This window comes from Pipistrellus hanaki, assembly GCF_964339955.1.
Source record: "Pipistrellus hanaki genome assembly, chromosome: 6".
Lineage (NCBI taxonomy): Eukaryota > Metazoa > Chordata > Mammalia > Chiroptera > Vespertilionidae > Pipistrellus > Pipistrellus hanaki.
The window spans coordinates 60,812,736-60,834,112 of record NC_140508.1 but is presented as its reverse complement, the minus strand read 5'-3'; the positions used below and the strand labels follow the sequence as shown (position 1 = coordinate 60,834,112).

At 41.9% G+C, this 21,377-nt stretch overlaps 1 protein-coding gene across 1 annotated transcript in view; it reads right to left on the bottom strand.

The window, feature by feature from the left end:
- RAB31 (RAB31, member RAS oncogene family) overlaps window positions 1-21,377 on the bottom strand; it is a 107,427-nt gene that overhangs the window by 56,141 nt on the left and 29,909 nt on the right. The window contains exon 2 of the mRNA XM_084887772.1: window positions 4,862-4,941. Within this exon, the coding sequence (XP_084743898.1) occupies window positions 4,862-4,941 (80 nt within the window). The remainder of the gene's footprint in view (window positions 1-4,861; window positions 4,942-21,377) is intronic.

Here is a 21,377-nt window from a genome sequence, read left to right as displayed (position 1 = left end):
AGATAGAGAGCTAGAAACGTCGATGAGAGAGAAACATCGACCAGCTGCCTCCTGCATACCCCCAACCGGGGATGTGCCCGCAACCAATGTACATGACCTTGACCGGAATCGAACCCGGGACCTTTCAGTCCGCAGACCGACGCTCTACCACTGAGCCAAACCAGCTTCGGCTCTTCCTTCACTTTCATATGGTGCAGCTGGCCCACCCAGACCAATACAGAGTCCAGCCCTGCATTCACTCAGCACTCATCCCAGTAATATTTCCTCAACTTCCACTTTAAGACAAATTACAGAATTCCCAAGGAGAAAAGTATAAATTCCTGCAATTCCCACATTATTCTCACAACATACATATACGTACCATGGATTAATAGAGAGTTCTAATTATCATACGTATTTTTCTTATGTAATATGATGAAATATTATCAACACAACTTCTGTCCCATGACATTTTATTTCTTTAAAAGTATTCAAAATACATCCCAAACTACTAATAAGAGCAAAAATAAGTAAAAAAAAAAAAAGGAAATATCTCTATTACTTTTCTCATTATAAAAGCAATACATGTACTTCACTAAAAAAGAAAATAAAAATAAATTGTCCATCTCACCACTTAGCCACAATCATTACTAATAAGTTGGTATATATCCTTCCAAATTATTTTTATACAACTTTTACCCCCAAATTGATCATAAATATTGTTTCTTCTCTACTTTATATATGATGGACATCTTTCTGTTTCTACAAATACAGATGAACATCATCATCTAAATGATATTATACACCATGTTATGAATTTATTCACTACTCCACTGATAGACATTTTGGTCACCTATTTTCATTATTATGACAATAATTGAATGAATATCTTTGTACCTAGATCTGTGGATCCTTGTACAACTACTTCTTTGGAGTTAATTCTTAGAAGCAGGCATGCTCTACTTTGCTATAGTCACCAACCTGTGGATTGTGCCAACCACACATGGCAATGTGTGGGATCATCTTCTCCTCGACAGTACTAATCCTTCAAATCCTTTCCAGTATGACATGTAGAAAATGCATCTTAGTCCTATTTTTATCATGCTTATTAGAGGTTTGAACATCATTTTAGTGTTTATTATCCACTTCCATTTTTTATGTATCTTTAGATCATGACCTTTGCCCACTTTTCAGTTGGGGTGCTCATCCATTTCTTATGCTGTTTTAGTATTTTATACCAATCTTTGTAATAGTATTCTCAAAAATATTTTTTTGAGTTTAATCCTTGCCCTTTGCTTATGGATTTTTTTTTTTTGCCATTAATGCTTTTAATTATTTTTTCATTTTTTAAAATATATTTTTATTGATTTCAGAGAGGAAGGGAGAGGTAGATAGAGATAAGAAACCTCAATGATGAGAGAGAATCATTGATTGGCTGCCTCCTGCATGCCCCACACTGGGAATGGAGCCTGCAACCCAGGCATGTACCCTTGATCAGAATTGAACCTGGGACCCTACTGAGCTAAACTGGCGAGGGCATAAATGCCTTTTAAACTTTTATGTAGACCAAGCATGTCAAACTCAAAGGCTAACACGGGCAAAATAAACAAGGTTTAAGTTTATGTGGGCTGCAAAAAAACAAAAAGCTTGTAAAAGCTTCAATTTTCATAGAAATGTAGATTTATTTCGATAGAGACATGCTGGATACAAAGGGATGAAATAAATGAGTAATTGTTAACATAAAATAATAAAACATTTTAATAAAAATTAATATTTTTTCTTGAGCATTAACTTACCAGACACTGAATAACTGCACAAATCAATAAGCATAACTCAAATAGACCTTTTTTTTTTGTGTTCTCTAAAAGTGAAATATTTCCTGTTGCATGCACCAAACAGATTAGTCCAATACTAATGACATGGCAATCAGCTGCTAAAATATTTGCTGCTAGTATTAGAGGAGAGAAATGGTGCACCTGTGTGTAAAGCACGTAAGGGAAATGAATGCAACAAGATTATAGTAATCAGTCGTTACGGAACATTGCAGTTCATATATTAATAATTATGTATAGCATGATAGTATAAAAATTAAGTTACAAAATTTTTATTTAAAAACATTTCTTACATATCATTATATTGGCTGGGCCACAGAAATATTCATTGTGGGCCACATATGGCCCATGGGCTGTGAGTTTGACATGCTTGATGTAGAAGCTATATCAATATTCTGTTTTTGTATTTATTTTTGTTTTTACTCTGATAGAAGATGGATTTGCACTCATTCCTCAGTCTGTCCTAGGCAATAGAATAAATGCTACATCAATCCTATCCTTTAAAAGTTCTCAGACTTGGAAAACTAAGTTCATGCCTTTAAAATCACAGGATCATAGACGTTAGAGCTGGAAAAACACATGAAATATCCAGGCTAACTCCTTCAGTTTACCAGACAGGGACAGTGGGGGCTTCTGAGACCAGAAAGACCACATTAACCTTGGTCACAGAAGAACCTGAAGGCAAAGTCAGGAAAGAATGCAGAGGCCCTCACTGCTAGTCAGAGTGGAATGAGCACTTACAAAGTCCCTCAGTTTACTCATCTGTGAAATAGGACCAATATCTTCTCTACATGACCTAGAGGGCTGTTTTAGGATGAAATGAGGCAATAACATCTGTGAAATTTCCTCTTGATACACAATAAGCCTGTGAGGAACAGCTTTAGTAACAGTAGTATGCATATCATATATGTGTATATACATATATACAAATACACACATACTAGCATGTATGCACACACTCACACATGTACATACTCTTCTCTGTTCCTGATTTCTTGCCACTAGGAGAAAGACTATCAATATTTGGAATTAAAATTGATCAAGATTAATCTTTTGGTTGTTTATAGAGGTTTTTTTTAGCCTCTTTGCTAGCTTTCAATCTTAAGAAACTCAAGTGTCTTTTCTTCTCTATGGACTTCCATCCAGAGTGGTAAAGAAGGAGCATCGAAAATGCTGAACTGACTTCATTATCTGTGGGAACCGAAATCTGGCAGAAATAACCCAATTTTCTTGTAAAAGTTAAAATAGAGAAGGAGACACACACACACACACACACACACACACACACACACACACGTTAACACAATCTGCTTGAATAGCAGAGCCAAGATTTTTCAGAGTGAGTCACAGGAGAAGATAATATTTAACTCTTTCAATGCTAAGACAATGACATTTCATAACCTATGGCCTTTTCCCAATGAGAATGCAATCTCAGTGGAAAGAAGGAGGGTGCGCTTGGTGAGTCCACTTTTAACGGGCACCCTCCTTCTTCCCACTGAGATCACATTCTCATTGGGAAATGGCCATAGGCTATGAAATGTCATTGTCTTAGCACTGAAAGAGTTAATTTTTATCAACTCCTGCGACTAGGAACCCTCATGCACTGCTGGTGGGAATACAGACTGGTGCAGCCACTGTGGAGAATAGTATGACATTTCCTCAAAACACTAAAAATGGAATTCCCGCTTGACCCAGTGATCCTACTTCTAGGAATATAGCCCAAGAAACCAGAAACAACAATCAGAAAGTATATATGCACTCCTATGCTCACAGCAGCACAATTCACCATAGCTAATATTTGGAAACAGCCTAAGTGCCCATCAGCAGATGAGTGGATTAGAAAACTGTGGTACATCTACACAATGGAATACTATGTTGCAGTAAAAAGGAAGGAACTCACCAAGGATGCCTGTAAAGCAAATAGCCTTGGTAGGGAGAGATAAGGTATCCCTCTGGAGCAAAGCACAGACATGCCTACTGTCCATTGTAAAAGATTCGAGTTCCCTAACTTAGGGTCCTCTCCTATAACACAAGCTACTGCATGTGGAGTGTCACTTGAAACTCTTCACAGCACCTTATGGAAAACTGGAGCTCAGGGAACCATAAAATAATACTGTAGCAACTGCTCTTTCCCTTGCTTCTGACCCAGGCGTCCTGTGTCTTCTGTCAACATCCATGACACTGGGAGAGTTAACTTGTTGGCTTGACATATTTTTGTGAACATGTCTCTTTAAGCCACTTTTAACTGTAAAATGTGTTGGTTTTTCTCCCTTCAACCACTCCAACCACTGCCTATCAACCAACTGTTCTTGAGCATCTGCTTATGCCCTGCCACTAACGACCAACAGAGACAATCACCCATCATCAACCATACAGAATTTTCAAAATATATACATGCATTGTTTCCCTTCTGAAGAAAATGATACTTTGCTCTCTGCAAGGATCCTGCCATCTTCAGGGAGAAACATTAAGTGAAGCCAAGCTCTAAAAATCAAGCACCTGCAAAACACACAGCAAAAGCAGGTCTGGCAAAAGAATCCAAAGAAAAGGGGGAAATGGAAGGTCAGGAACCCAGAAGTGAACAACCCACCCCTCCATCCCCAGGCATTAGAATGGAAATGCTGACACTCATTAACACAGAACATGAAAACCAATCTCTCCCACAGCCTGGGCAGACATCTCTGCCATGTGCGTGCACAGCATTTCCAGGTTTACTGGCAGGCAAGTTACAACAGAGCCTTTGGGGATTTGTCCTGTGGCTCATCTTCCCCCTGGAAAGAGAGCTGGCATCATGTTCAGAACAATACTCTTTGAGATCAAGGAAATGACCTTAGACTGCAGCATGACAAGAGTTGGCTAGGAAAAAAAATCACAGACAAGTAAGCCCAGACACACAATTAAAAAGTGACTGAGTTGCTGTCAAAGTCTTTCCCTCTGAGATTGATTCTCACTGGCTGGGATGAAACCTCTTGAAGGCTCAGGCCCAAAGTGACCTCTCTGAGTGCTCTGAAGGGAAGAAATGTGAGAAGGAGGAACACACAGAAACTTACCCAATGGTCGGGCTGATGTTGTGGTCAAAGTGATCCTGGACAAATCGACACACAATGCTCGATTTCCCAACCCCGGTGTCCTGAAAAAGAAGGAGGACACACCATGAAGATCAACAGTGCCAATTATAAGCTACTATAAACACGGAACAAGAGGACAGGGAGGTCATTTCTGGTTAATTGTGTGGGGGGAGTGGGGAGAGGGTATATTTTCTTCTATTTCTTACCAGTAATTTCTATAATGAAATTGTATTGCTTTCATAGAAAGAAAAGAAGTATGGTAAAAATAAGTTTTAGAAACATGTCCTACATACATATAATAATTAAACGAGAACTGGCATGTCCACAATACATATATTTTCAGAAATTTGGAAATTTTTAGAACAGTCTAGAGAAGTTTGGCAAAACACCACACTATTTTGGTAAAGATAGAATTGATTTTGTTCAAAACCTCTATTTTTCAGAAAAATCTATTTTTCTAGGTATCACCTTGTGAGATATATGAATTTCAATTTCTGTATTTCCTTTTTGTAAGTTTTTTTTTTTTTTCAGAGAGAGGGAGAGGGAGAGGGAGAGGGAGAGGGAGAGGGAGAGGGAGAGGGAGAGGGAGAGGGAGAGGGAGAAAGAGAGAGAGAGAGAGAGAGAGAGAGAGAGAGAGAGAGAGAGAGACATCTGTTTGTTATTGCACTTATCTATGCATTCATTGGTTGACTCCTGTATGTGTCCTGACCAGAGATTGAATCCACAATCTTGGTGTATCAAGAAGATGCTCTAACAAACTGAACTACTTAGCCAAGGCTATAATTGCTATATTTCTGACATTTTCTCTTTAGAACCTGATGTTTGCATAATAATCTCCAGTTATGCTTAATTATTTGAATTCATCTCAGCTCCTTATTAAATAATTCTTCTAAATTAATTAGGATAGAGGGTCTTATTACACATTGGAAATCAAATATATATACTACTATTTCTACCCAGTCCCTTCCAAAACCCTTGCAAAATGGTTTAAGGAATAAAATATACAAGGTCAAAAGATAGGAGAAGAGATAACACCAGACAAGTGAAGTCAATGAAAAGCACTTGGCCGAATGGTCACTGAGAAAGAAGGGCTGGAGCCTTAAATGCCTGCAGGAAGGAAAGCTAATGAGAAGCAAGTCAATTCATGCCACCGAACCCTGAATATATTAAGAACTGAAGGAGCAAGTTGAAATCATGGTCAGTGAAAGGTTCACACAAGCATACCCTTAGCGCTCCAACCTCATACCAGAGAACAGACCCTCCTGATGGAAGGTGACTCTCCAGGAAACCTGCACCGAGCGCAGCCGGGTTTGGGCACTTCAGGGACAGCTCCAGGGAGCTCCTGATGCTATTCCCTGCCCTGCGCAAGCCCAGACAGCAGAGGCAGGGACTCCCACCCTGGTAAGAGGTGAAACTGCAACTCCAGATGCTTCGAGTCCCCCGACTAAAGGCCACATGAGCACTAGTGGACAAGCCTCGGTGCAAACAAAGCTTTGGGTACTTTAGTCTTATAAAAAGAAACAACTAAGAAGTACCAGACCTTTATACACACAACAAGAAAGCAGGATGCTCATTCAGAAAGTAAGGCTGATCTTACCCTCTCAGAAATCACAAATACAAGGGTGGAAATTTCAAAGGAAGAATTACAAAACAAAGTTGGGAGACAGTCCAGAAAGGAGAACAAAGCAGCTGCCAATGCCTCCTCTTCCCAGAGGGGTGACAAGGCCAAAAGAGGCGAGGTCGGCATACTATCAACATGGAAGTCCTCATCCAACTGTGCTTATCGGAAAGGATCATGGACACATTTTGAGATCTGTAAGTGAAAGGGAAATGAGGCCCAAAAAGGAAAAAAAAAAAAAATTGCCATACAGTACCTAGTTTAAAGGTACAACTTTAAAAATGTAAATATGAAGAAGAAAATGTTAAACCTCTGAGAAATGTGTTTTTCTTTAGACACAAATATGAAATAAGATTTGAAATACCAACTGGCGATCTGAATTCGTTTTACTCCTCCTTGCTCCTATATGGAGGGGGCAATTCCAGCAAACCTCAGGGAAGAGGGGCCCTGGCTGGTCGAACTCATCAGAAAATCATTCCCCAGAGGTCTCCCCCGCCAATGAGAGCGGCCTTCGGGCTCCGAGCCATCAGAAAACAACTGCGACAACAGCCATTTATCTGCAGAGAGCAGATCGATGTGCAGAGTTCAGAGAGGAGACGGCAGAATTAAAACTCCAGCTCCTCAGATTCCAAATCAATGCGGCTGCTATTTCTGAGCGGCACTGCACCCTCCCTATGGATTCCGGCTAAGGTTCCCCGCACTCCCCCAAACCGCAGCTCAGTTCTTTTCATCTCAGCTGCTTTTAACACCCCCTGTGGGTGAGCGGCGCCTGGCCCTCCTTTGAAACTGAAGAACGGTGCTGCCTTAACCTTGAAGACAAGGAAACCCCACTCTTTTACAAAGTGAACTGTTTTCTGCAAACTGCCAACACTGGCCACCCTGATTTTTATTTTATCACTGCCACGTTCGTGGGGTGCAACCCCTCCCCAACGCCACACAGCTTCTAAATGTATTATTCCACAAGAAATCCTAAGTAATTCATCCCTGGCCTCTCTGAGCATGTGAAGCCATTCCCACAAAGGGAAGGAAGGCAGGTGAATGCGAGGGTCTGTCTTGTCCCTCTCCAGACCTCTCCATCAGTTTAGGAATTCTCTTTCTCAGGACACATCTGTGCATCCATTGTCCATGGGCCCAGCAAGCAATCATCAAGTGCTACTTCCCACGTGCCAACTGTAGGCGAGCCCTGACCAATGGGTGGTAACCCGGTCCCTCCCCGGCTTCCTGGTCTGAGATCCCAAAGAGAGCGGCCTCCCGGGTTCTGAGCTGTAATAAAACAACTGCACCAGAAGCCGTTCATCTGCAGTGTGCACATCAATGTGCAGAGGTCAGAGGTCCACGACCATGGGAAGTGCCGGCAGAGGCAAGTTCCTGCACTCAGGGCTGCTCTGCCTGTGACTAACCCACCGCCCAGGGATCAGGAGACAAATCCTTACCTCCCAAGTCTTGTGCTTTTTTGGCCCTCCTTGGTGTCCTTTCAACTTACGCCAGGCTCATCCTCCTTCCAAGCTGAGAAAAGGAGCCCCCTGAAATGCCCCTAGCTCATCCCAGCCCCTCCCCGCTGTTAGTGGCATGGCACTTACTCTGTGGTCGGCCTTGGGTGTACAGACTTTGGCTGCAAAGCGTGTCTGCAGTCAGGACTCTGCTCTAAGAAGCACATTTTGGAGTCTATCCAATTCACTCTACCCAAGAGCTCTGCTCAAAACAACTGGCTCTAAATCCCCCAAACAGCCAAGCAGCTCCTGCAAAGGTGATCCTCAAAACACCTCTGAAGATGGAAAATTCAAAAGCCATCTTATTCATCTCTACTAATCAACTTCTACAGACAACTCAAGCTACAACACCAGCTTTTCTGAATCGTTCAAGCAGCAAACCTGCTCAAATGTGGATTTAACAATCAATTCTTGGGTCAAATATAATCAGTGTCTCTTGTCCTTTTACTTTTCTTATACATTTGAAATAACAGAACCAACGGATAGGCAAAGTTTTAGTTTGTTTCAGAAAATAAAATATTCTTACAAAAACAAAACAAAACAAAACAACAACAACAACAAAAAACACAGCCTCAAATCATCTCTGACCAATGGCTTTGTGAGGGCTCAAGAAATGACCTCCAGAACCTCCTTCTCCCAGGCCCCTGCTGTTCCCCTGCTGGCCACCAGGGGAAGGCCCTGCTCAAGGATTGATTGCTGGGGTGGCCTGAAGCCAGGAGACTGGGCAATTTTCATGAATCACTCAGCTTCGTGATTTCCTTTCCTGAAGGAACCTCACTCAGACATGACACGTACACAAGAGGAAAATGTTGCCTGTGAGTCATGACTGTCACACAGGAATACATACAGGTTTAAAGCAGGAAAAGGGAAGAAAGCCTACTGGGTGAATAAAGGAGTCAGTGAAGAAAGAGAAAAGATGAGAGAGGAGGGTCATGGCTGCACACCATTCTCTAAAGGCCCCTGTACCTGTAGTGGACTTACAGCAACGGAAGGAAACTTGTCCGCGCATGTATTTTTCCATTCTATGAAAATGTCGTGGCCCATCTTGCAAATCTCCTAGTTTGCAAAAGAGGAAGTTATGTGACTTCCTCAAGGTCACACAGCTGGCTGATAAAGTCAGAACCAAATTTTCTGAGTCCCACTGAAAACCTCTTAAGGTTCTGACCTAGAAAAGGCCCATTTTCTAGGATTCACAAGGAATACTTTTATTACAGCTTTCCAGTTTTACCTTCCATAGAGTATCCCGTGTTCTCAAAATATAGCTGCTGAGTGTTTTGTTGTTGTTGTTGCCTATAATGCGGAGGACATACTACCAACTACTGGGTAGTATGAATCCACAAATCAGAAATAAAGTTCGCGATATCTTGCCTCAAGGATAACCAGTGTTTCACTGTATCCCCTGTAAGGTTGACGTCGGATACATTCTGAAGTCTAGCAATCAGTCCCAGCTAACTGGGAACTGGATCTCTCATGATATTCCTCCCGTATACATTATTTATTGGGGCTCATTAAAACAATTCTCTGAGAACAACCACTTACTCTGAGACATGACAATCTCTGCTTTTGCCACGTAAAAACTCTAATCATTATCTGATTCGCTCCCGAACTCCTGCAAAGGGCTTCTGGTAGGAACTCCTACCTCCCAAGATAAAGAATAGTAAATCCTACAAAGATATATCACTGCTACCTAATCCTCTCTGATGGAAGACATCACCAATCAATTCAGAACACATTATGTTACTGAACCTGAAAAAGCCCTCAAAATCTTTTCAATCCAGCTCTGCAGAGAATCACTACAACTCAGAACAAATGCTGTCCTCTCCCATGGCTGACTGTTCCCACTCCAACCTCACTAAGTGCTGCTCTGCAGCTGCTTTGGACACCTTTATAGGCAGTAAGGTTTTGGAGGAAACTAGTAAGGAAAATACAATGTTGGTAACGTTATAAATCAACATGTCTCTTATGGAAAGGAAATCACAGACCATAACAAGACACACAGATACAGGAATTCCACACCTAAGATTAATTGAAAGAAGGAAAAATTATCACACAAAAAGTTAATTATTTATAAAAATTAGATATGGCCTAAAATCAACTATAAATTAAATCAATTATGGCATAAATAGTAATCGTTTCTGTTGTTAATCCTCACCTGAGAATATTTTATTTCCCATTGCTTTTCAGAGAGAGTGGAAGAGAGGGAGAAGGAAAGAGAAAGAGAGAGATAAGATGAGAGAGAAAGAGAGGGAAACATCAATGTGAGAGAGACACATCGATTGACTGCCTTCTGCATGCACTTCCACCAGGACCGGGGATGAAGCTGCAACCCAGGTATGTGCTCTTGACCAGGAATCAAACCTGAGACCCTTCAGTGGATGGGTTGACACTCTAACTACTGAACAACACTGGCCAGGGAAACACTAATCTTTTTTTTTAATATGTTATTTATTTCAGAGAGGGGATGGGAGAGAGAGAAAGATAGAAACATCAATGATGAGAGAGAATCATTGATCAGCTGCCTCCTGTATGCCTCCACTGGGGATCGAGCCCACAACCTGGGCATGTGCCTTGACCAGGAACCGAACAGCTTTCATTTCATGCTTATCAAAATGTGACAGAATGGCCCTAACTGGTTTGGCTCAGTGGACAGAGCATCAGCCTGTGGACTAAAGGGTCCCAGGTTTGAGTACAGTCAAGGGCATGTACCTTGGTTGCGGGCACATCCCCAGTAGGGAGGTTATAGGAGGCAGCTGATTAATGTTTCTCTCTCAATGTTTCTAACTCTCTATCCATCTCCCTTCCTCTCTGTAAAATATCAATAAAATGTATTTTTAAAAATGTGACAGAATGATACTATTGTATATGTAATCCTTTGGAATCAAAAGCTAAATAATTAAAAATGCTTTGTATGTACCTAGATGGTTATTCATTAGATAAAAGGATAAAAAGAAATAATTTAACCAAGAATAAATTAAAAATTCTGAAGTTCCTGATCTGTTGTAATGCAGTCACCATTTTTGCCCATCTCTCCTTTTTAAGCCATTTGACCTTAAAATTCCTCCACAAAATCTGGTCTTCTTTTAGAACTTCCAGTTTCCAAATCATCATCGTCATCACCCATCCAGTTGCTCAAGACAGAAGCTTGGGAGTTGCCCTTACATAAATCTTCTTCAGCAGCCATACCCAATCAAGCACTAACTCCTGACCATTTCTCCCCAAAGAGCTTCAAATTGTCATTCTTCTTTTCATCTCCTCTGGTACTATCTCAGTTCAACAGAAGAATACTCAATGCTCTCCCCAAGTTTCCCAAATCTCTAATTTCTACCAAATCTTTGCATCAGAATGAACATCTGATCACACCACTACTTCTGATAACTTCTCAGGACTCCAAGAAGGAGACCAAATCCTAACCATGGTCCACAAGGCTCTGTATGACTGGACCCTTGCCTCCCTCAGCTTCTCCCCTACCCCTCTGACCTTGTATTCCAGCCACAGCAGTCTTTTATCATTTCCCATTTCTTAAAAAAAAAAAAAAAAAAATGTGAAAGAGCAAAATACAATTAGCCCATAGCATGAGTCATGGAAATGATAAATCCAGCATCAGGTCTAGGAGTCAGAGAAAATCCATGTAGCAAGGAGTTTTGCATTTATTTCTTTGTTTGTTTCATTCAGCCATCCATTTATTTGTTTAGACTTTAAGCTTCGCATGCTTCTAAAAAGTCTGGTCTTACACATGGATAAGGCATTAAATTTAGGAGGACTGCAGAGGTCAGCCAGATCTTGTGAGTGGAGATAAACAAGATAAGGAGAGAAAGAGGCAGAACCATGGAATGACAAATGGTTTGATCTTCTTCTGACCCCAAATGTGAGGGAAGCCAACAGCAGTGCAGAGCCCGACCCAGTGCAGTAAAGGTCTTGTCAAGGGCACTGGACACGGCCACCACCCCCCACGCCCTTGCACACAAAGGCCTTGTGTGAAGACAAACTGGAGGCAGATGCAGAGAGGCGTGTGCCACTCACACCTGGTTATTTTTTCCTCTTTGGGAAGATGGAGGAGAAACCTGGAGGAAGTGTGTGCTGCTGCAGAAGAGAGGAAGTCATGAGGGGAAGAGTTTCCGTTTCCTGTATCTGTAGGGCACCACAACGCAGGGCTTCATCACCACACCCTGTGTCAGAAGACCAGTCCCAGTCATCCAGGCCAGTGAAACCCACGGTCCTTCTGACTTTGACTAAATTTAGCTTCAGCCGAGGCCGGTTTGGCTCAGTGGATAGAGCGTCGGCCTGCGGACTGAAGGGTCCCGGGTTTGATTCCGGTCAAGGGCGTGTACTTTGGTTTCGGGCGCATCCCCAGTGGGGGGTGTGCTGGAGGCAGTTGATCCATGATTCTCTCTCATCGATGTTTCTAGTTCTCTATCCCTCTCCCTTCCTCTCTGTAAAATATCAATTATATATATATATATATATATATATATATATATATATATATATATATATATATTTTTTTTTTTTTTTATTTATTTTTTTTTTTTTTTAATTTAGCTTCAAATCCCAGCTTTAGAAGTTATGTGTATGTGCCTTACAGAGACCTAACCAGCAACCCCTGAGGCAGCAGAAGACAGTAGCCCGGACCTGACTAATGATCACAAGGTCCAGACCTCTGGCAGACTGAAGACAACATTTTGACTTAAGTTATGTTTCAGTTCCTGAACTCTAGGGCAGAGTGACCCGCTGGCTACTCTCCCATGAGACCAGACAGATGCCAGAGCCGTCCTCAAGACCTAAAGAAAGGCTTTATTACCTTTACCTCACCTTCGACCAATCAGCTCCCAGCACCACCCTGAGCCCTCTAACCTACAGTGTCTTGTGATTTTGCCCTGTATAACCTGTGACTTATAAGACCTCGGGGAGCTCATCCTTTAAGCATGAGCTTCCCATTCTCCAGGGTGGTGCCAGTAATAATGAAATACCAGTCTTTCTCCACTGCGGTCCCCGGTGTTGAGTGTTTGCTTCTGTTAGTACCGGTGGATAAACTCTCTCTGCTCTATAACACCAGTGCTCCCAATGGCAATACCATCTCTTTCCACAACCCAAAACAATACCATCTCTTTTCACAACCCAAAACCTGGGTCCCAGAACAGAAAACAGAACAGAAGTCAACTCAAAGGATCATGCCTCTGGCAGGCTCAGGAATCAAATCCGAGCAGCTCTGCAGTCTGCACTCAGATGCTTCAAAGAAATCCCACAGAAATGCAGCACAAATTCCATATGAATCCACTTTTTTAAAGCTTTGGTCACGATGGAGAGCACACACACATCCCTTCCACTTCTCTGCACTGGAATGATAGCAAAGCAATTATGAAAACTCCAATCGCACACACCCTTTACACAAGTCAAAGGCCACTGCTTCTGAGGAAATGAAATTGACCAAACTGAGGACTCAAGGTCGGAGTCCTACACATCACTCCCAGAGCTCCACCGTGCTCCCTTGGGGATCTTGATTCTGTGTTTACAAGTCCCTTCCCACAGGAGGACTGAAGCACTTTGTTCCTGGATACTGTTCAAGGTTATACTACAATTATACACGTAATGGGCCTATTGGCCTCTGAACCCTAACTAGTGTCTTGCTGGTATAAAATAATTCCTATACATCCCCAGGACTATTTACCAGATTCTTTAGCACTGAAAATGGTTCAGTATTTATCAATCAAAGGAACCAAAAAAAAAAAAAAAAGAGCCAAAAAAGCATCACTAAATTCAAATCCATAATATGCTTGTTTCATTACAACATATTCTATCAGGTTTCCTCTGATGGTGGTGAGATCTCTAGCTAAGCAGAGTAAATCTCAGCCTTCATGCTATGTTCTTAGGGAAAAAAGTGAGCTAACAAAGCAGGAAAATCCAATTTTAGGCATCTTACTGTATTTAGGAAGCCATACCACAAAATTATTTGAGAGAAACACAATATAAATAAAAAGCTTCTGAGCATTCCCAGAAACAACTCGGCAATTCCTCGTCATGGTAATGTTGAAAAATGCCAATGGTGCATATTATAACAAATGTCTTAAATCCATTTACAAAGGGGAACTAACTATAGATATGACAAAAATGAAACTAAATTCTCATACAGAAAAAAGTGGGGTGAGGGCATGAGTGAAGGGGGGTGGAAGAGCAATGGGGGGGGGGGCGGTAAAGACACATATGTAATACCTTAATCAATAAAGAAAAAAAAAAAGAAAGAAAGAAAAAGGTGGGTCTGCCCCAAGTCTGATAGTCATTAGATTTTGTTTTGTCTATCTCATGGGGAGGGAGGAGGGAGAGGGGAAGCTTACAGACCTGATTTTTAACATGTTAATAGCATTAATGAATTTAAGCATTAAGGTAAATGCCCCCATGGAAATTAGTGACCATAGCTTAGAAATGCCACAATCCTCTAGCCTGGCCAGTGTGCCTCAGTGATTGAGTATCAACCTATGAACCAGGAGGTAATGGTTCGATTCCCAATTAGGGCATATGCCTGGGTAGTGGGCTCAATCCCCAGTAGGGGGTGTGCAGGAGGCAGCTGATAGATGATTGTTTCTCATCATTGATGTTTCTATCTCTGTTTCTCTCTGAAATCAATAAAAATAAAATTTAAAAGTTATAGAAAAGAGAATTTTAAATAATAATAACTAATAATCTGAAGTCCACATACAAAGAATAAGGTGCAAAAATGACTAGGAGAGATGTGTGTGTGGGAGGAGGAATCTTACTAGAGAATATCTATACTAATAAAAGGGTAATATTCTAATTAGACCGGATCAACCAGACATCTTCCGGATGTCTGAATTCCTTCCAGACAAAGCCATGTGGTGGGGCGATCAGGCCAGCAGAGGAGTAAGCAGTTAGGGGCCATCAGGCCTGGGGGGGTGGAGGGGGGAACAGGCAGTTAGGGGTGAAATCAGGCCAGCAAGTGAGAGCAAGCAGTTAGGGGCGCAATCAGACCAGCTTGGAGGAGCAAGCAGTTAGGGGTGATCAGGCTGGCAGGGGAGGACAGTTAGACATCCCCCGATTGGAGAGGGTGCAGGCTGGGCTGAGGGACACCCCACCCATGCACAAATTTCATGTTCCAGGCCTCTAGTGAAGAAATAAGCAGAAATGAGGAGCATGAAAACACAAGAAATAAAATATTAAATGGTTTTAAAAGAAACAAGACACTTATATTCTCTTACTTTATTCATTTAGTCCTCACCACAACCCTTTGCAAAAGGGAGGCTAGATGGCATTGCCCACATTTCCCACATAAGGAGAATATGGTCTTAAATGTGGCCCTAGCTGGTTTTGCTCAGTAGATAGAGAGTTGGCCTGCGGACTAGGGGGTCCCAGGGTCCATTCCAGGCAAGGGAACATGCCCGGGGTTTCAGGCTCGATCCCCATTGTGGTTAGGAGCCAGCAGGAGGCAGCAGATCAATGATTCTCTGTCATCATTGATATTTCTCTCTCTCTCTCTCTTCCTCTCCCTTCCCCTCTGAAATACATTTTTTGAAAGTTTATGTGAATTGCCTGCAATCCTATAGAGTAGTAAAAACATAAACGAGATTCAGACTTCTTTTTCCCCATATCTAGCACTCTGTTCACCAACCAAACCCTCTCTCTCCAGAAAGCATCCATCCATCCACACATCCATTCATTTATTCAGTGTCTATGCAGTCTGCAATATGCAAGGACAAGAGATAAGAAGATAAAATCCTGATTCCTCCAGTAAGGATACTTACACATCAGACTTAAACTTTCCAAAAGAATCAGACAGGGTAAGGGTGATAGTGACTGCGATTTATCATACAGTTAAACATCAATACATCACCTGGATGGCTGATGCTGTGTTCCAAAAGTACGTTTGTTGGCTAACCATTTGAAATTCAGACGTGCGTTTTTCACCAAAATAATGCTGTAAATAAATAATGAGTACTTCCCAAACTTATGCTGAACTGTACTCTACAAGGAAGAACCTGATACCCATGTATATCATTGTTTCCATAGGAAACTTACTCTAATTTCAAACTGGGGATTTCAGCCAGTGGGAACCGGACTCCCAGGCCTTTAGTACAAAGAGGATGCCCCAGGAGACTAAGATCTTGGGAGAATGAATGGTCTCGTGGATTTGGGTTCCAGTAATACTGCCAACAGTTCATAAGAACCGCAGTGGTTAAATAGTAACAAGGGCAATGACAAAAGCTGACATTTACTGAGCACATAAAAAGTTCCAGGCACCCAGCTAGACATTTTACAAGGAAAAGCATCAGCTATTACTCTTCAAGGGTTGCTTCTGCTCCATTATATCTTTTCTACCCTTCCGGGTCTCCAATTATGCCTGCATTTATCTTTTTTTTACCTTATCATGTGTATCTCTTCTAGTCTCTTCTCATTTTCCATTGTTTTGTCTGAATTTCAGTTTGGAGATTTCATTCTGAGCTAATTTTTAGTTCTTTCTACAGACGTATCTAACATGAGAGTAATCCCATTTGCTGATTTCCCAATATCAATTATTATATTTATTCTATTGTAAAATTTTCATGGTACAGTTTTCAATTGCTTGCCAAATTTTGACTGCATGACTTTTATTTCCTTAAACATATTAAACATACATATTTTAAAGTTCATGTTTGATAATTCCATTATCTTGATTCTCCGTGGGGCCAGTTCTATTGTCTGTGGGGAGGCGTTCAGTTGTTGGCCTGTCTCCCCATATCTTTGGTCAGGTCTAATTAGTCTTAGCAGCACCATTTCAGAAGAGGAAATCAGAACAATTTGTCCAGGGACAAGATGTTAAAGCTAAGACTCCACCCAAGATCTCCTCTAACTCTTTGGTGAGTGTTTAAAAATGAGAACTGGCCTTGCTTCTGGGACATCATCCAATCCAAAGAAACTAATACTAATAAGAAAATATTTATAATGCTTTTAAAAATGGTTCCCTTTTACTGTTGTAAGATTATTCCAGATTTGGCAGATCGGGTGGATTCCAAAGTCCAGCAATATTTCAGTCTGTGGCCCAATGGCTGGGTAGCTTCTTGACCCTGCTGATGGCAAAGAAACGTCCTAGGGATCAAAGTCAATGACATATCTATTGGAAGTGAGAAATGATGAATACCAGAGGCTCCATCCCTCTCCTCATCCCAGTTCTTAAAGAAACCCCCGTGGTCACCATCTCTCCTCCTGCCTTACTTCTCAGATAAGTTGAAGGAAAAAAGAAGGAAAAAAAAAAAAAAAAAGGAAGACATTTCTTAAATGGAGAAGAGGAAGGTCCATAACTCCTTCACTTCTGTCGTTCTTCTAATAGCCCTCATTGTTTCTCTGCAATTCCAAAGAGCAATTTGTCCCAATGTGCAAATTCTGTGTAGCTAAGCAAAAATTTCAGTTTATGTAATAAATCCTAGAAGGCGTGACCTGTTTTTTTGGGTTTTTTTTTTAATTTTAACGCTGTTTTTTATTTAAATCATACTTCCTGCCAAAGGAACCAACTGTTCGTATGCCACCTTTCTTTCTTCACAAGTAATACATGTGTAGGCTCTTAGATGGGTAACACAGGTCACTAGACAAGTGACATAGACACAGACTCCCCTTGTCCTAGAGGGAAACTGCTGATTCCATGAAATGCCTGGCCAACATAGGCACCAATCATTGGATTTTATTATATTCCGTAATTTTTTATGAAACCCTCAATATTCCCACTGTTCCTGACTTGCAGATCTAGCAACTAAGGATAAATAATTATCATAATTACAGTAGGCTGCTTCCAAAATGATTCCCAGTGACTCCCTGTATGTGCCCTGGACCTAATGACTTGCTCCTAAAAAACAGAATGTGACAAAAGTGATCAATGTTACTCCCAAGGTTAGGCCATAAAATACTGTGACTGCCCTTTTACTCACATGCCCGTTTGCTGCCTCTCACCAGCTTGCTCTAATGAAGCAAGCCACCATGTATGGGGAACCAGGAGGCAAGGAGCTGAGGGAGGCTCCAGCCAATAGCAGGCAGGCCTCAGTGCACACCTACAACTGGCTTCCAGCAACTGCTTCCTGTCACCAACCACCAACGGAGCTGGAAAGCAGACCCTGCCCCAACTGACACCTGACTGCGGCCTTGTAAGAGACCCTAACCCAGAAGACCCATGAACTGTGCCCAGATTCCTGACCCACAAAACCAGGAGATTAAGTGCATGTTGTTTTAAGCAGTTATATTTTTTTAGTTGAAGTATAATTAACATATAACATTTTATTATTTTTGGGTGTACAACGTAATAATTCTAAACCATTACATTTGGGGGCAACAAATAAGTATTATAGATGTTGTAGATAACATTTATTAAGCGCTGGCTCTGAACCACTTTTACTTAATCCATTCAGCAGCCCTAATGAAGTAGGGTTATTACCATTGTGCGGAGTAGGAAATGAAGGTTGAGGGCAGGTCTACAGTGTGAGAGACTGAGCCCCAGTGAGGGCAAAGTTGAAGCGCTGCCCTGAGTTTAGTGATTCTGAATATTCCTATAAGAGTCCACTCTCAGGTCCCTGAGAACGGAAAGATATTACATGGCTTTAACTGACAAAACCTATTTAAAGTGATTTTAAGCACTGAGGATAAACCTAAAGCCATCAAGTGAAGTTGTCGTAGATAAAGAGCTAGAGCGTAAAGCAATAATTCAGCCTGCAGGGCAAACCTCTAGAGAAGATACAACATCTCAGATCAGAAAACAAAAATCTGAAACTTCAGAATTTTCTGTTAAGATCTCATCATAGACATTCCATTTGCGTCACTATTCATACAGCTCCCTGTGAAGTGTTGCGCCATTTTATTAAGTGCCTTATCATTCCATTAGGAACATCCTCCTTCGTTTGGTTCATTTCCACACAGTCAACAGGGAACCCAACGTCAGAGGATGGGCTGTTTTGGTTCCTCCTATCTCTCCTCCTCCCTCCACACACGCAGCATGAGCCTTAGGAACTATAAGAGGACATTTCGGAGGAAATGTAGAAATGTTCTCCCATCCAGCTGTTGGGCACCGGCCAGGATGGTTGGTGCTTGAACCTGGAAGATGGAGGGAGAAAGGAAGCATGGAGAACATATCTGGGAGCTCGTTCCCTCATCTCGCTGCTTTAGATAATCCTATAAGCATACCTCAGAGCATTGTTCTAAAGAACAACACATTAAATTGACCCTAAATCTCAGTGGGGAAAAAAATGTAGAATAGCAAACTCTTAGATGAAAGACAAGGCAAACAATCTAACCTCATGCCTCCTGCAAATATGTTTATTTATTGGGCCACCTCAGGCAAATGCTCCCTTCTTCTCACCATGCTCTCCCCCTCCAGCCAAGGGGCTTCTGAGCAGACACAGTCCTGATAACTGACACTTCGACACATCACACCCACAGCACCCAAAGACCAGTGAGGGCATTTACCCCTTATTAGAATCCAATGGCATTTCTGTGCTTTCAGTACCACCATAAAGAGTGCGAACAAAATAAGGGCAATGTAGCAAACCTGACAATCACAGTGACCAAAAGTGACAAGATGATCTGATCATAAATTCCTAACTGGGCAGGCCATGGTGGGTACTTCCACCCTAGGCCTATAGCTTCCTTAGTGAAAGGTTAATCTTTGCCTTCAGTGAGCCCTATCCCGTGCTCTTCTGCATCTAAGGTAACATGCCTTTGAAATGCCAGAGTAATCCTTCTCAGACCCTTTGGAGGTGGAATCAACCTCTCAGGAGCACATACACCAAAAATACTCACTGTGCTCTTGCTGCCTGCTTCCATCTCTATTTACTATAAATGCTAAATGTTAACTACCCTGCACCACCAATATAAAAGAAGCATCTCTCCATGTTTCTTTTTATCCAATCCCACATATTTCCCCTCTTTGCTTTCTCCCACCTCCTTAATCTGCCACCAGTGGATTTCAGGTAACCTTCCTTCAGTGTTCTCCTTTAATTCTAAGTGTGTGTGTGTGTGTGTGTGTGTGTGTGTGTGTGTGTGTATATAAAATGAATTCCATAACTGTCACTCTCCAGAGCATTTTCTCATTCCATTGCGATCTTGCTTCCAGTAATGTCCTCAGTTTGGATCAAATAAACTCTAGTAAACCCTTTACATTTTTTTCTATAGGTTTTGTTCTTGCACGGACAACAGGCAAAAGAACTTTCCACTCAAGTGAGAGGCAAGACTATGAACTGAAAAGGCTCTGGGACAAGGACGAGGAGATAACATCTCACTCCAACCTCCCCTGTTTCCACCAGCCATTCAACAGCACACAAACAAGCAGCATACTTGTTTGTGTGCTGTGGCCACACCTCTAGGATGAGGGTCAGAAATGGATCATAAATGTCAGGCATCCAATAACCCCCCCCCCTCCTCAATTTTATGTAAACCTTGTAGGCAAGTTTTTCTGGTGAGAATGTCCTTCATCAGATTCTCAGATCCACTGAAAACACAGATGCCTCTGAATCCCTTCCATTCTAAGAAGCTGAGGGGACACCTCTCAGGCTCCCCTCCTGATCTCTGAATGCCTATAACACCGGAAAAGACAGAGCTACCACTTCTTATCCATCTCAATCCACATACCGCCTGATCTATAAGATTTATAAATTCTGCTTAATCTTCCACTGCCCTACTTCTCGTTCCCAACCACCAGAGCCATCTGGTGAATTCTGAAGATGTTATAAGTTATACAATCTTGAGATCTTGCCCCCTGTGCTTCACCTTCAGAGCAGAGGTCCCAGCAATGGTGGGCATCAGTCATCCTCATAGGCAGAGAGGGAGGCAAGGGGATGAATCAACATACACACACATGCACACAAGCACAACTTAGAACTTGAAATCAGAAAGTCCAGACCACTTATCAGTTGTCTGACATCAGAAACAGAATGAAACGGCTATTGCTGGTAAGTCTCAGCAAGATCAGATGTCCCTACCACTACAGAACTCCTAGTCCTGAAGTATAGACAAGTAAACTAGAGATACCACAATGAGTGATACCAAGATCAGATGTCCCTACCCTACAGAATTCCTAGACCTGAAGAACAGACAAGTAAACTAGAGATACCATGATGAGTGCTATGATGGGAAACAAAGGGACATCTAACCCACATTTGAGAGATCAGGGAAGGCTTCGTGGAGGCAGGGGCATTAAATCAGAAGCCAAAAGCACAAATTAGCAAGACAAGGTGGGGAGCAGGATTAGAAAATGAAGGAAGAGAGAAAGGGGAGAATTCCAGCAACATGACAAACAAAGGCCATGAAAAGGAGAAAATGGCAAAGATGCCTCCCCATGATCATGTGGTTGCCCCTTCTGCCTCTTCCTTTGACTCTGCACCGACTGGAAGGAATTGTCGTTAAAGAGGATCCCTAACCCAAGGCTCTA